General features: G+C 38.4%; 1 protein-coding gene across 6 annotated transcripts in view; it reads left to right on the forward strand.

Annotated features, from left to right (window-relative positions):
• Window positions 1-9,704, forward strand: part of LOC132839999 (protein shisa-6) — a 51,314-nt gene extending 41,610 nt beyond the window's left edge. For 4 of the 6 annotated variants that reach the window (XM_060861315.1, XM_060861271.1, XM_060861287.1 and 1 more), the window contains 3 exons: window positions 1,017-1,079; window positions 5,119-5,271; window positions 7,964-9,704. In XM_060861315.1, the coding sequence (XP_060717298.1) occupies window positions 1,017-1,079; window positions 5,119-5,271; window positions 7,964-8,781 (1,034 nt within the window). In that variant the 3' untranslated portion in view covers window positions 8,782-9,704. The remainder of the gene's footprint in view (window positions 1-1,016; window positions 1,080-5,118; window positions 5,272-7,963) is intronic. The other 2 variants (XM_060861297.1, XM_060861307.1) reach the window with 1 other exon arrangement.
• Window positions 9,705-13,629: the final 3,925 nt, after the last annotated feature.

Genomic DNA, 13,629 nt, shown 5'->3' on the forward strand with positions numbered 1-13,629 from the left:
TTCTGAATGTTGCAGCAATTCATTTTAAACAGGCAGAACATTACACACCCCCGATATTGGTGTGTGGGGTCCATACCACAGCGCAACGATTTATCACAGTCATTTCACTGGTCCTTTGTCAGCAACACAGGATAACTCCCATTCGTCACAGCTCACATCACTGTGAACTCAACCACTGTACTACTGTACCATGGCCCCTCCCTAACCTCCATTAAAGTCACACACTGCAGGACCTGAACTCTTCCCAACCTACTGCTTTCTGCAGTATACACAACACACTGAGACTCACAAACACATACACAGTGCAGGACCATGAACTTGACACTTCTCAACCCCTGCTTTGTGGAGAACACACACACACACACAAACAAATACACACACAGACAAAGACACACCCAAATACAAAAACACACACATACACATACACACTGCAAGACCATGACCTGAACACTTCCCACCCTACACCCTCTGCAGAATACACAAATAGCACTGAGACAAACACATAGACACAAAAGATGATGGCCAGGAAATAAAGGTTCCCCAAAGGTAGAAACATAAAAGTGAGCAGATGGGCTTGCCTTAGTTAGGACACACATACATGAATAATAAATACTGTATGCATGATGGATCTAATGTATTATTCTCACCAATAGCTTGTGGTTCTACAGTCGAGTGTTGATGTGCATGGAGCAATTTGCAGTTTCTGCATGACATCTCTCCTTGACATCTCTCCTCTGTCATGTTGAACATCACTGTGAATCTCTCTTATTGCTCTACATAATTAAAAGTACACTCACATTTTCATCACCATGGCTGTGTTGGTTCTCTTTATTCCATGTAATGTATGTGTGCTAAACCATTTTACTCATTACGATTGGGATTTTTGTCTTTCCCTAATGGACCATTTCTCTTATCTGGGCATCCATGTTTTAGATAAGAGCTCGTTTTTTTTTTATCATGATTTGTTTTTCTTTCTTTTTTTTTTGTTTACCAGCATGTCATTGCTTCTTCTGCAGGCACGCATCAACACAACTACAACCATGTGGCTCTCAGTAGTCCTACTAGAACTCCTAAAAATGGTAAGGATCACTTCTCACTTCTCATCACATTCTTGGAATTAATAAAGTTTATCTATGTACCATAATAACACCCATACTATATACATATATACTGTATATATGTGTGTGTGTGTGTCTTTTATATGTCTGCCATATTTTTCTGAGATGTTTGATATTTAACCATTACCTGCCTCCAAGCCTGATGGTTCAGTGAATCTGTGCATAGAAGACTGTGCATCTTCTACACTGCCACCAGCAAGAGGATGTGGTTCACATGGATTTGAGGTGGTTTTCATACTTGGCAGGTTTGCTGAGGTCTGAGTGTGATTTTTCCAAGCTCCTCCTATAAGCCTTGGTCTGCTTTCAGACTCACTTGATTCTATTGATCCCCTGTGCATTTGCATGCATATTAGCTTATTACAAACTCACTACCAGAACACACCTCTATCAACTCACTTTTTTATTTTTCTAATTATTTTTCATTATTATGCGCAGTAAGCCAAATCACCTCTGCCGCGTTTTCCTGACACTCATGGTACACGTGTTTTGTAAAAACTAACACTGTCATCATCAGCTAAAACGCACATGTGCAGACCCAAGTACGAGTACAAGTTGTGTTCACATTCACAGGAAATGTGGCACAGTTCTAGTTCAACTGGAACTCAGGCCCAGCACACTTCCCGGTCCACAAGAAAGCTTTTACATTACCAATTTTTCATGGGAATTATGCTCTATTTCAGACTAAAATGGATGAGTGAAAAACCCCTGAGTTATTATTCTCTAGCAGGCTCAGTCCATTCTGATTAGAATGACTGGTGCTCAAAATTTTAAATGCTTAGCTCAGTCTTTCTGCCAGTTTTGGCATGATCAACCAACAGCTAATTCACATGGACACTCCATATAATCTAAGAGTCTAACTATATATATATATATATATATATATATATATATATATATATATATATATATAACATAAAATCTATAATCGTTGATACAGTGATGCTTTGAAATGTCTATTTAGCATTAATTAGCAGTCATCATGGAGCGTCAGCACTTTGGAACAGCCACCAAGTTTTCTGCCATGCGAAAGTCTTCTGTTCAGACGGCTGTAATCTCGCTTTGCAGATTCTCAGCAACAAGCTTTGTTTTTCATGTTATTAACTTCAGGCAAAACTCTCAAGAGGTGCAACAGAAAAGTGTTCGCCTTATTCTTGAGAGATTGCAAATTTGAATCAACAATGCCACACTTATCCAAGGCTGGGAGCCCAGAGAATAAAACGACCCATGTTCTCTGGGTGGGAGAAATGGCAGAACTGTTTACAGTAGAAATCAGAGCAACAGAAGCCATTCATGGGCATTCGTAAGCATATGTATATGGAGAAAAATGGAAAAGAAGTGGTGGCTGGCTTTAAAAGTTTTCGAAAGAAGCATGTGTTAGCCTGGCATGTGTTAGCTTGGGAAGTGGCAAGGACAAATTGGATAATGGGGAAAAAACTGTAAGGGGGAAGAGAGAGGCTGATGAGCCACTATGAGGTAACATAGCATTAAATATGACTATAAAGTGATAAAAATTCAAATCGTTCTTTGATTAACAAAATTGCTGTGGTGTATGAGAAAATAATTGGAATCATTGGAAAATAATTTGATCATCATAATTAAACACACAGAAACTGTGGATAATAAATAGGTTCTTATTTATCATAATTTTACATTTACATTTACAGCATTTGGCAGATACCCTTATCCTTACATTTTATCTCATTTTACACAGCTGAGCAATTGAGGGTTAAGAGCCGTGCTCAGGGGCCCAGCGGTGGCAGCTTGGTGGACCTGGGATTTGAACATTCCGATTGAAAGTAATCCAACACCTTAATCACTAGGCTTCCACACCACAAATTTAGTGCTGTTAAGAACAATGCAAAGATGTGCTCCATAACCGAGAAGCCATACGTCATTTGCTAAACAGATACAGCTGAGTGCCTTATAACACGCAAAATATAAATCAGGTTCAGAGCGCTGTTAGAGTGCTAGTACATGCCATACATGTAAATGTAAAGGTAGTAAGGGCAAGCTATATGTGAAGTTTGACACAATGATAAGATCCGCTCCTTTGCTCATTCTCACTCAGTGCCTTTTACTTCCACCAAACAAAGTAGAAAGCAGTCAACATGGCCATGTCAGCACGAGCCAATTCACTTACGCCTGCCGCAGTGCTCACACTACACATGACGTGTGCTTGAAGAATCAATCCGGCCAGACGAACAAGCCGAGCAAGGACGAAAACTATTAAAAAAAAACAAAAAAAAACAAGCTGACACATTCATAAACCACCGATGTTTTTTGCTTAATGAACACACACTGATCAAAAGATGAAGGGAAAGCTCAGAATGTGTGCTACGAACGCCTCGGATAAAGAGCTCTCGACTGGTGTCCTCAAAATGCGGAGGCTAGAAATGCTCAAAGTAGCAAGCAGCAACTGCTCATCTTGTTAGTGAAAGGATTAAATCACCGCCTTTTGGTGAGCCGCTTTAATTCGACCGGGGAGGAAGCGGGTGGGGTGAGAAGATGGATAGCTCTCCCTAACAAGCTCCAAAGATTTTTTTTTTTCAGCAGATTGGTTGTTATAAGACAAATCCTGTTATTGCTCTTTCTCAGAGGGGTTAATTCTGTTTATGGCAGTGGAACTTTCCTCTCAATAACACTGCAGTGCAGCCTTTCAGACACTTTTATTATTATTGCCGTATCCTTTGGGATGTTATGATTTAGTTAAGAAACAAAACTACAGTATTAATAACTATGTTTAATACCGAAAAGAGGAACAGACTTTTTTATATTGGGCATGTCTTTGTAAGCATTTGTAAGCATCCCAGATCGTATCAGCTGATTCAAAAAAACTCCACCACCCTTCTCCTTTTCCTCCACCAATTTTAAATAATCGTGATGGACATGTTAACATGAAAACATAAATATTGATTTTTTTTTTTTTAAATAAACATGAATCCGTAAGTATTTTATTCCTCTTACACCGCAGCAGTTTTCACTGATTACTTAATATTTATTATTGTTTTCAGCTTAGTAAAAGGTTTTTTAACAGATGGCTGGTAAGTGCAAAGCTTGCCAACAAATCAAAAACAGAACATCAAATCAGAAAAAAAAACTATAAACATCGCCATGGAAAGGAACTAAAGTTTAAGAACTAAACTTACAACGGAAAGGATAAAATATCGCATACTTATTAGCGTGTGACTGTCATATGTAAATATATAAATAGATAAATAAATAAATAAACAAAAAATAGATATACAAAAAATATAGTTCAAAATAAACAAAAAATATAGGTATATAGCATGTATAGTTCTGAAGCCAATCACCAATGAGCCTTTGATACTCAAGGACCTCCCCCTTTTTTGGTTTTAAGTTAATACTGTTTTGTGGTTTGTTAATTAATTTTGCACTTACAAAGCCTTTTCCGCTTTCTGTCTTAAATAAAGATGAATCCGTCTTGCCATGCTATACCTAGGACTAGAAGCAAAGCCCACAGCATGTGTTGAATAGTGTAATATAGAGCACATGGCGTTGTGTAAACACGATCTATCTCACTCACAGCACCCTCCAGCCTCCTGATGCATCATTTTTGTCTCAGAGCTGTCTCTGTGGCACAAGTCTCTGCCCTACTTTTAACCAGAGCACGATCCCTGCACGTCCAAACCATGCCCAGGCTAGCGTGACGGGCACAAAGCCCAGGGAGATGAAGGAGCTGCAGAAGGACAACCTCCTGCCTCCTTCGTGGCTTTTCCATCCTATCATATCACTAAGGAAACAAGGGTCCTCTGCTGACTAGCAGGCTGGAGATGGGACACTATTTACAAGGGCTTGACTAAATCACTGTCTCACCATGGCTCATTAGCCACTAAGTCATAGGCTCCAGTTCATCCACTGATTTCCCTGCAGTCCTTCTTCTGCTGCGTCAAACTCCCCTGAGCAGAAAAGAGATAGAATTGTTTATAGTTGTTACTTTGTTTTGACGCATCTTTTGGTCTGCTGTCTTGTCGTCCTCCAGAGAGCACGCGTATGAACAGCATCCTCACGTCGCAGACGGAGCCGTACGATCTGTCCTTCTCCCGCTCCTTCCAGAGCCTCTCGCACCTGCCTCCATCCTACGAAACCGCCATGAAGGCAGACCTCAACAAGTACTCCTCGCTAAAAAAACTGAGTCAGAGCTGCTTTCTCATTCTACACTCTGTTGAGCTTGTTGTTTTATCAAGGCTGGGATCAATTTCCTTTCAATTCCATTTCGCTTCAGCCTATAGGCAGTTCAGCGACCAGACGACCTCAAATTCATCTTGCAGTTTAAATTTGCAGATTCTAGTGAATTAATTAATACTTAATTTCACTGTGTGATTTGAATTGATTGCTCCGAATTGCTGGAATTGACCCCAACCCTTGCATTTTACACTCTGCCCTGAAAGCACTTAATGGTCTTTTGGATTTGTATTCTATATCAAGAGTGCACAAACCTGCTCCTTCGAGATCAATTGCGTTTAGCGAGACTGATCCAGCTTATCGAGCTTGTCAGGAGCTAAACTTTGCAGGAGGATAATTCTCCAGGAGCAGGATTTACCACCTGGAAGAATACATCCATGGTCGGACCATTGTGCTTATTAGACCACCCAAGCTTTATTAATCACCACACATCCGCCCTTTCAGAAGCTCTCTTTAAAGCATGGCATTCAATACCAAATCAAGTGATGAACATATTGCAGTTTGCCTCAGTCTCTGCAGAGGACTTCCCAATGACCTCGCTGCTTCCATTCTATTGATCTGACTGATTGCAGAATTTATGTTGTGTAATAAGATCTCCTTTCATAATGTTCCCTAAGTAAAGAGCAAATAAATGGCTTGTGTAATTTAATATGGATTAGCCCAGGCCCCTTTGGATTTGAATCCAAGTGAACTATGTGAAATCTTTTGTTTTCCAACTTTAATAACTACACACATTAAATACAGTCACAAATACTGAACCTTCTGTATACTGCTTTCAGTAATACATTAGTAACTCTTGTCTCCTCTGGGAGTAAATTAGTTACTATATGACCAAATGTATTAGGTGATGTTGCTTTAGAAGTTATTTTTATACTGTTAAATTTCAAAAAACCTCCATTGTCTTATAATCACTGACAACTTTGTAGCTAGAGAGGAATATGTCAGCTTGCTCTGTTATGCCTTGAAGGCTAAAAACAACATGGGAGAATGAGTTATACATAATAAATAATGATGAAATCCGGAAAAATATCTGAAGATTTGCCAAAGGCCAATCAGGTAAAATTGTAATTCACAGAAATTACACACACATTTTCGCCTGTTGTGGAAATACATTCTCATATTCACATTCCTGTCTCTCAAATGTGTAGCATCTCCATCATCTCATTAGTAGACCTGTGAGTACGTGTAGTGTAATATGTTTCTGCGGTGAAAATGTTCTTCTGTATATAGAGAATTGGGTACAGTTGTGTCGTCTAGGTGACAAACTGATAATCGATAGCGTTTGCTCAACACAGACGAGTGTACTCCATTTAACACTCAGAGAAACCTACTTTTAATTTGCAATAAGCTTGATCGATTGCCCGTGCAGCAAGTTTGTTAGTTATTGTCCCGAAATCTTCTAGCACCTCAGGGAACTGCATTCCGAATGAATCAGGAAATCTCTGACTTGGGTCTAGTACAGAACTGGCGTTTCCTTGATTTGAGGTTTTAATTTCCTTGAATGCAGCTTTATTCTTCCCCAAAGTTATGTAGTTTCTCAGCTCAAGTGTATGAGGAGATATCTGTCTATGTGTAACAGACCTCAAGGTCATCAGCTACATTTTTCATCTTGGAGGAGACTGAATTTTTGTACATCTTGGTGTAATTAAATTACACTGCTTTCCTAATCAATCAGTTACAGATACAGTAGTCACTTAGTGTTCTCATGAGTCTGAGCTCCAGTTTAGACAAGCATTAAGAGATGTTTTGGTTTGCTTTTTTTCTCTATATTAAGAATCAAAGCATGACCATAACTATAATTTAAAACATATACAGCATTCAGAGAACGTGTATGCATTAAAATCTGGGATTTAGGAAGAAACAGAATTTAAAACAAATTTAAAAATATCATTTTCTCATTTTGTCCTTGTGTGTTTTGTGTTTTGTGTCTCGTTTTTGTTACCTGTTTTTTTTTATTGAACACCACCTACATTGGGTCTTTAACTAACTTTAACAAATTAAGGTTAGAACCATAAGCCTTAAACAGAAAATACTACATAAACCTGCTAACATTTCTCTATGCATTATGAAGGTGTTATGAAGACCCAAGGTAAGTAGGGTGTTTAATTTATTTATATTATTTTTATAAGTAAGCTGTCCTGCTTAATCAATCAGGTACTTAGATGTTAGCGTTTATTCCCTTTTAATATGGCTTTTTATTCAGATCATTAATTTAAATGGGCATGATCTGAGCACTACTTAGGCAGCTTGCAAACATAAGCTAGTCAGAAAGGTACATAAACTTCCTGCCGTTACATTTAAAAAACAGTAAATACAGTGTTTGCTAAGAAACAGGGAGCTAGCGGGCATTTGAGAGCATATTTCTCAGTCAGGTGTTTACAGTACTTCTGTCTGCCATCATTCATTCTTATCTGGAATAATAATTCTTAAGCTTGTTTTTGGTGAGATGGACTCATGGTGTTGTCAGAAAATGTGGTCAGATTAAGGAAGAAAAAATCAGTAGCAAGAATCACTGAGACTTCTGAACCTAGACACTTTCCAGCACAAGCCTAGATACAAACTGCATGACTGCTATGCATGTTTTTTTGCTTGTGTTTACACTTACGATAATTTTGATTGAGTCTTACTCTGTTCTTCCACAGCTGACAAGGATATGGATGACTACTACAGCCGGAAAAGGCACCTTCCTGATCTGGCAGCACGCAGCACTCTCCCACTACACATGATCAAAATCAACCAGGATTCTCAGAGTAGCCAGCAGGCTCAACAGCAGCAGCAGCAGCAGTCTTCACGCCAGCGTCCTCGCCGTGTACAGAGAGCCATGTCTCAAGACCGAGTGCTGTCTCCAGAGCGTGGCTCAGGACTCCATGCTCAGGACTATGCCGTGTCTCCTTACCCCACTTCCCCATACGGCGAGCGCATCCTATCTGATGAGCAGCTGCTGTCGGCTGAGCGCCTACGCTCACAAGAGCGTCTCATTTCCCAGGACCGTCTGCATTCGCAGGACCGGCGCTACTCACAGGAGCGTGTCCACTCGCACGAGCGTCTGCATTCTCATGAACGTATGCACTCGCAAGAGCGCCTCTACTCCCAGGACAGGCTACGCTCGCAGGACCCACTGCTCTCTCCCGATAAGACCATGCCATCCAAACGAGGCAGCTTTCACGGTGACAAGTCCATGTCCAGAGCCATATCGCACACGGACGTGTTTATGCCCACTACGCCTCTCTTGGACCGCTACAAGATGACCAAAATGCACTCACATCCCAGTGCCTCAAACAACAGCGGCCCTGCTGCAGTGCACAACACGCTGACCAAGACCCAAACCACCTCCAAGAGACAGGCATTTGCCTCACGCCGCACTCAGACCGTGGAACAGCTGCACTATGTCCCGCAGGCAGCTCAGCAGCAGCATCACCACCACTACCGTACAGGCAGTAAGACCGAAGTGACTGTTTAACTCAATTTTAATCGGACCTCAGCCATCCTCCAGGAACTCACACACAATATGGTCATAACCAGTTCACGTATACACTATACTATATCCCACATATATTCAGTACTCAGACAAGAGACCCTTCTGTGTGCATATCCATCATTTTTTGTGTGTTTGTAGATCACTGATAAAGGGTGGACTAGAAGATTGTGCAGCTTGTCAGAAACGATCCATCCAGTTCTGCAGTAATTAAGGGCTTTGCAGGAAAAACAAATGTGCAGAGACTTTTAGCAGAACGACAGAAGGTGTAAATGAAAATACTAGTTTGGTGCGAATGTGTAATGGAATTATATAACTTTATAAATATATAAATACACATACTGTTTGTACTTAAAGTCCTAGTCATAGCTTTAGGAGTTCTTAAATTAAACTGATGTTAGCACTTCTATTGGTGCCTCTATGAAACTGTTCCATTTCATCGACGAAGTGGTTTTGTGGGTTACAAAGCACAACTGATTAAAAAATCATTTTGTTTTCCTATTTTTTTGTTTTGTTTTGTTTTGTTTAGCTTTTTTGTTTGACTAATTTGTGTTGCTCTTTTTTTGATTGACAATGACAAGTTCTTTTGCATACATGATTGTAAATAAGCTATTTTAGTAACCGCAGTAATCGGAGAAGTCTGTTCTGGTTGGCATTTGTATAGTTTTATTTTAGAAAATTAAAAATTACAGATATGACCCACTAGCCCAGTATTGGAACATTTTAACTGAATACAAATATTGTATGTGTCATTGCAATTGTGTTTGTAGAATGAGAATCGGGTTAAACTACATGACCACTCTCGATATCTGGCTGTAGACTGTGCTCCAGTGAGTGACTCACAAGAAGAATATAATATGCTTGTTGTAGTTGCTTCAAATAAACCATCCTTATTTTTCTAATCATAATACTAACCTGGAGTAAATCTGTTGTGTGAATTGAATCTATTTCCAGATACTAGAAGACAGAAGATATATCTTGTGATGGAAAGTGATGGAAATGGAAATATGGGTGTGTCTTTTGCTGTGTTCACATTACAAACCTTTTTGCTCAGAACAATTCTGTCTGTCTTGACAGCTCATGATTTTTATTCTCTAGTAACACTTATCTTTTTATTCTCAAGTAACACTTGTAATAAGAATGCACCACTTTCACCAAAAACTTCCCCTTAGTTCCTTGGGCAAGTGTTTTATTGCACTAGGTATCAGTATTTTTATTACAATGTTGTTTGAATCAACTCCTCAGGTAAATCACCAATTTTCCCACTGTGGTTTCTGTCATCTTCTAATGTTAGCAACATCTAGTATACAATAACGACTGTTATTATACGTGTATACCTATTGGAGAAAACTGACACAATCCCAAACTTAGCATTCTTATATATGTTGAATTTTAACAAATCAGCTATATATAAACTAGGACCTGATAATACTGTGGCCTAGCTGATAAAAAAAAAAAGAGCAGCGACTTGATTCCACACAATCCTGAAAAAAAAAACATCTGAATTGTTTTACTACAATGTTGTGATCTGAATGTAGCATTAAAGTTCACATAGAATTCTTAAAGTAGGAGGAAGGAATTATTATAATTTATATTCAGACATTTGCATACACATACAGACATTCACATACAGCACATGAGCTAACCCGAATTGATTGCTAAATGAACGTTTATAAACGCTCATAAGCTTCACTGCTTATGCAAATCCACTGGTATTTTGATAAGAATCCTCTGAGAATGTAAAAGTGTCTTTGAGTTCATACATATGCAGAACTTTGTCAATATTACAACTGACTACGCATTTAACAGACAGTATTTTGGTGGATGTAGTAAATATCTGGTGAATTTGTATTCATATTAACGCTCGTTGCAAAATAATGGGGTGCTAACCACCATTAAATCCTCCTCCACCTCACATTCTAAGTGATACAACCAGACATGTCACTTATTAACTACCAGACAGTGAAGTGTGATTAATATTTAAAGAAAAAGTGTTTATACCATCGCAACTCCCAAATTGGCCATCTTTATGCCATGCTAATCAATGCAAATCAGTTCATTACTGACTCGAGCTGTCATAATCAGGAAATTGTAGCTGATTATTAAATGTCATACAAACAATTATAATTCTAATTACACTTTATGACCAAAAAGTTGTGGATACCTGACCATTACATGCATATGTGCATTTTGAACATCCTGTTCCAGATTTAGTCCATGCTTTCCTGTTATAATAACCTACACTCTTCTGGGAGGTCTTTCCATTACATTTACATAGCTGTGGGAATTTGCTCATTCAGCCACAGAAGAATTAGTCAGGTCACACACTGAGCAAGGTTCTGTGTCAAGGCACTTAAATTTTTTTTTATGCTAGCTTTGGCAAATCACGAAACTCCATGGCTTTGTCATGATGGACCAATGTTTACTCTCGCCATCTTAGTGCCATTGAAGGATAATTGTACTACAGCTATACATTTGCTATTCAATTGTGTGTTCTAACTTTGTCGCAACAGACTGAAGAAGGCCCTCGTGTCATTGTTGTCAAATGTATACCAGTGCTATAAAGGAATATAACGTCAAATGATTGTGGCTATCAAATACTTTTTCACTATTAATATTTAAGTAACAGAACTTGTAGATGAGGGCTAAAAAGTATTAAAGGTGGTATCAAGTTTTCTTTTACTTTATGCTATTCAATGCAATAATCACATTTGTAGTATAAATAGTGCAGTAATTATTTTTAGCTCAGCTTCACTGCTTTGTATCACTACCTCAACTGATGAAAACACAATTCATTTTGATATACAGTAAATACCATATAAACAGCGGGAAAAATGTTACAGTCATCTTGGTGACGATTGCCAAGATTGGTCCTTAGAAACATTCATTTAATATTGATTTAGGAAACTGGCTGGTAATTAGTAGTGCTTTAATATCCTACACCGGATCATTTATATCTGCTTAATTCACAAGCCTGTGATCTGGTTCTTTCACTTTGACGTTCAACTGCTGTTCCTTGTAGTTCTGCTTTCTTATATTCTCGACCACCTGTGCAGTTTCCTTCTAAAGTAAATGAGCTTATCCATGTGCATGCCAGGTGTTAATAGTAGTCACAAAGTCATTACTTTCTGAACATGAACCCAGGTTGGCCAAAAAAGTTTGTGGTATTTGATGGAAAGATGACTTGCTGTTTTTTATACCAGGTCCTGATGGAGTTAAATGACGGATATAATATGTCCAGATTGTTTAGGATTGGACTAAAACGCTACGTGGAAGCTGTCATTAGCTTGTTGAAGACAGGTAAAATATTTAGGTGAAGTGATTACTTGAACACATGATGCATTTTCTAACATTAAATGTCATGTGACACGTACTTTGGCTAGATCATGGGCTGCAGTAATAGAATTGTCATAAATGTTTGTTGCAGCATGGAGCTCAAAATTTGTCTTGACCGTATTTTATAGACTGAATCCTGCTTTGTTGCAACCTGTAGTGAATGATTCTCCTCCTAAATAGATTACACAGTGGTATGAACCATAATTTCTTTATGAAACTGCTGTGGTGATCTGGTATATAAGTAAATAGAACAGATGATTACATACACTATGGTCACCTGGTTATGACTGGAAATGACACAATGTGATGTTGTAGGGATCTGTTGTACATTACCCATGTGGGGTCTGGGTTTGAGTCACAAAATGATGACTTTACTAACACTAAAGTGAAATTCCATGATGGCCCTAGACATTGAAATACATTTATATCAATATAGTTATATGTAAAATAAAAGATCATTTGGGCAGCTTTGGGTGAAAAAATGGGTTAGTGCTATGTTGCAAGTCACTGAGTTCTCCAAACCATCCCCATCTACCATCAATATCCAGAATATACCATCTGCTGAACCACACTTTTTTTCACATTAGAATTAATACCTGCCCCTTGCATACCAAATAGCGCAAAGCCTTCTTTAAATTCATTGGCAACCAAGAAAGCAAATGCAGTTCTCACACCCCACAAAGTCTCAGATATTTGCAGTACTGCTCTCCACACATACAGGTGTAATGGCAAACATTACATTACAGGCCCCTGAAACTATCCCATCAGCATGCAGATGAAAATATAACACTTAAATGAAACTGAGATTGTAAAGCAGGCTGACAAAAGATGCTCTCCTGAAACACTGTGCAAAATGGCTCCAGGCCAAGACAGAACCTCTATAAAATAATAAAAAGCTTTCACCAGCTCTGCCTTTGAAAGCAGTGTCTTGTTCAGTCTTGTTCATCATCTTTGCATTTGAATTTTTAATTTAGAATACAGAACTTAGACATGCCATTACAGAATTGTGAATGTTTATAAAAATGTGACTTTCAAATGTACTTTTATTTAGCAAAACGTTTAGCAAAGAAAAAACGTATCTCGTGAAAATCTAAATCTTGTTTTATTAATTTGTTAGAGGCCATAACTTATTTTTGTGCAAGCGAAAAGTCTACAATATTTACTTACAAAGAAAAATATTTAGGCAGAAAGCGTCCTGACTATGGACATATCCAATCACAAACAACCGAAATGAGTAAACATAAATTATGTGAACTTTTGTAAATATTTAAATATACAGTCGTATGCAAAGGTTTAGGAACCCCTGGCAATTTTCATGATTTTCATTTATAATTATTCGGGTGTTTGTATCAGCAATTTCATTTTGATCTATCAAATAACTGAAGGACACAGTAATATTTCAGTAGTGAAATGAGGTTTATTGGATTAACAGAAAATGCACAATATGCATCAAAACGAAATTAGACAGGTGCATAAATTTGGGCACCCTTTCCATTT

Source organism: Tachysurus vachellii, chromosome 2, assembly GCF_030014155.1.
Source record: "Tachysurus vachellii isolate PV-2020 chromosome 2, HZAU_Pvac_v1, whole genome shotgun sequence".
NCBI lineage: Eukaryota > Metazoa > Chordata > Actinopteri > Siluriformes > Bagridae > Tachysurus > Tachysurus vachellii.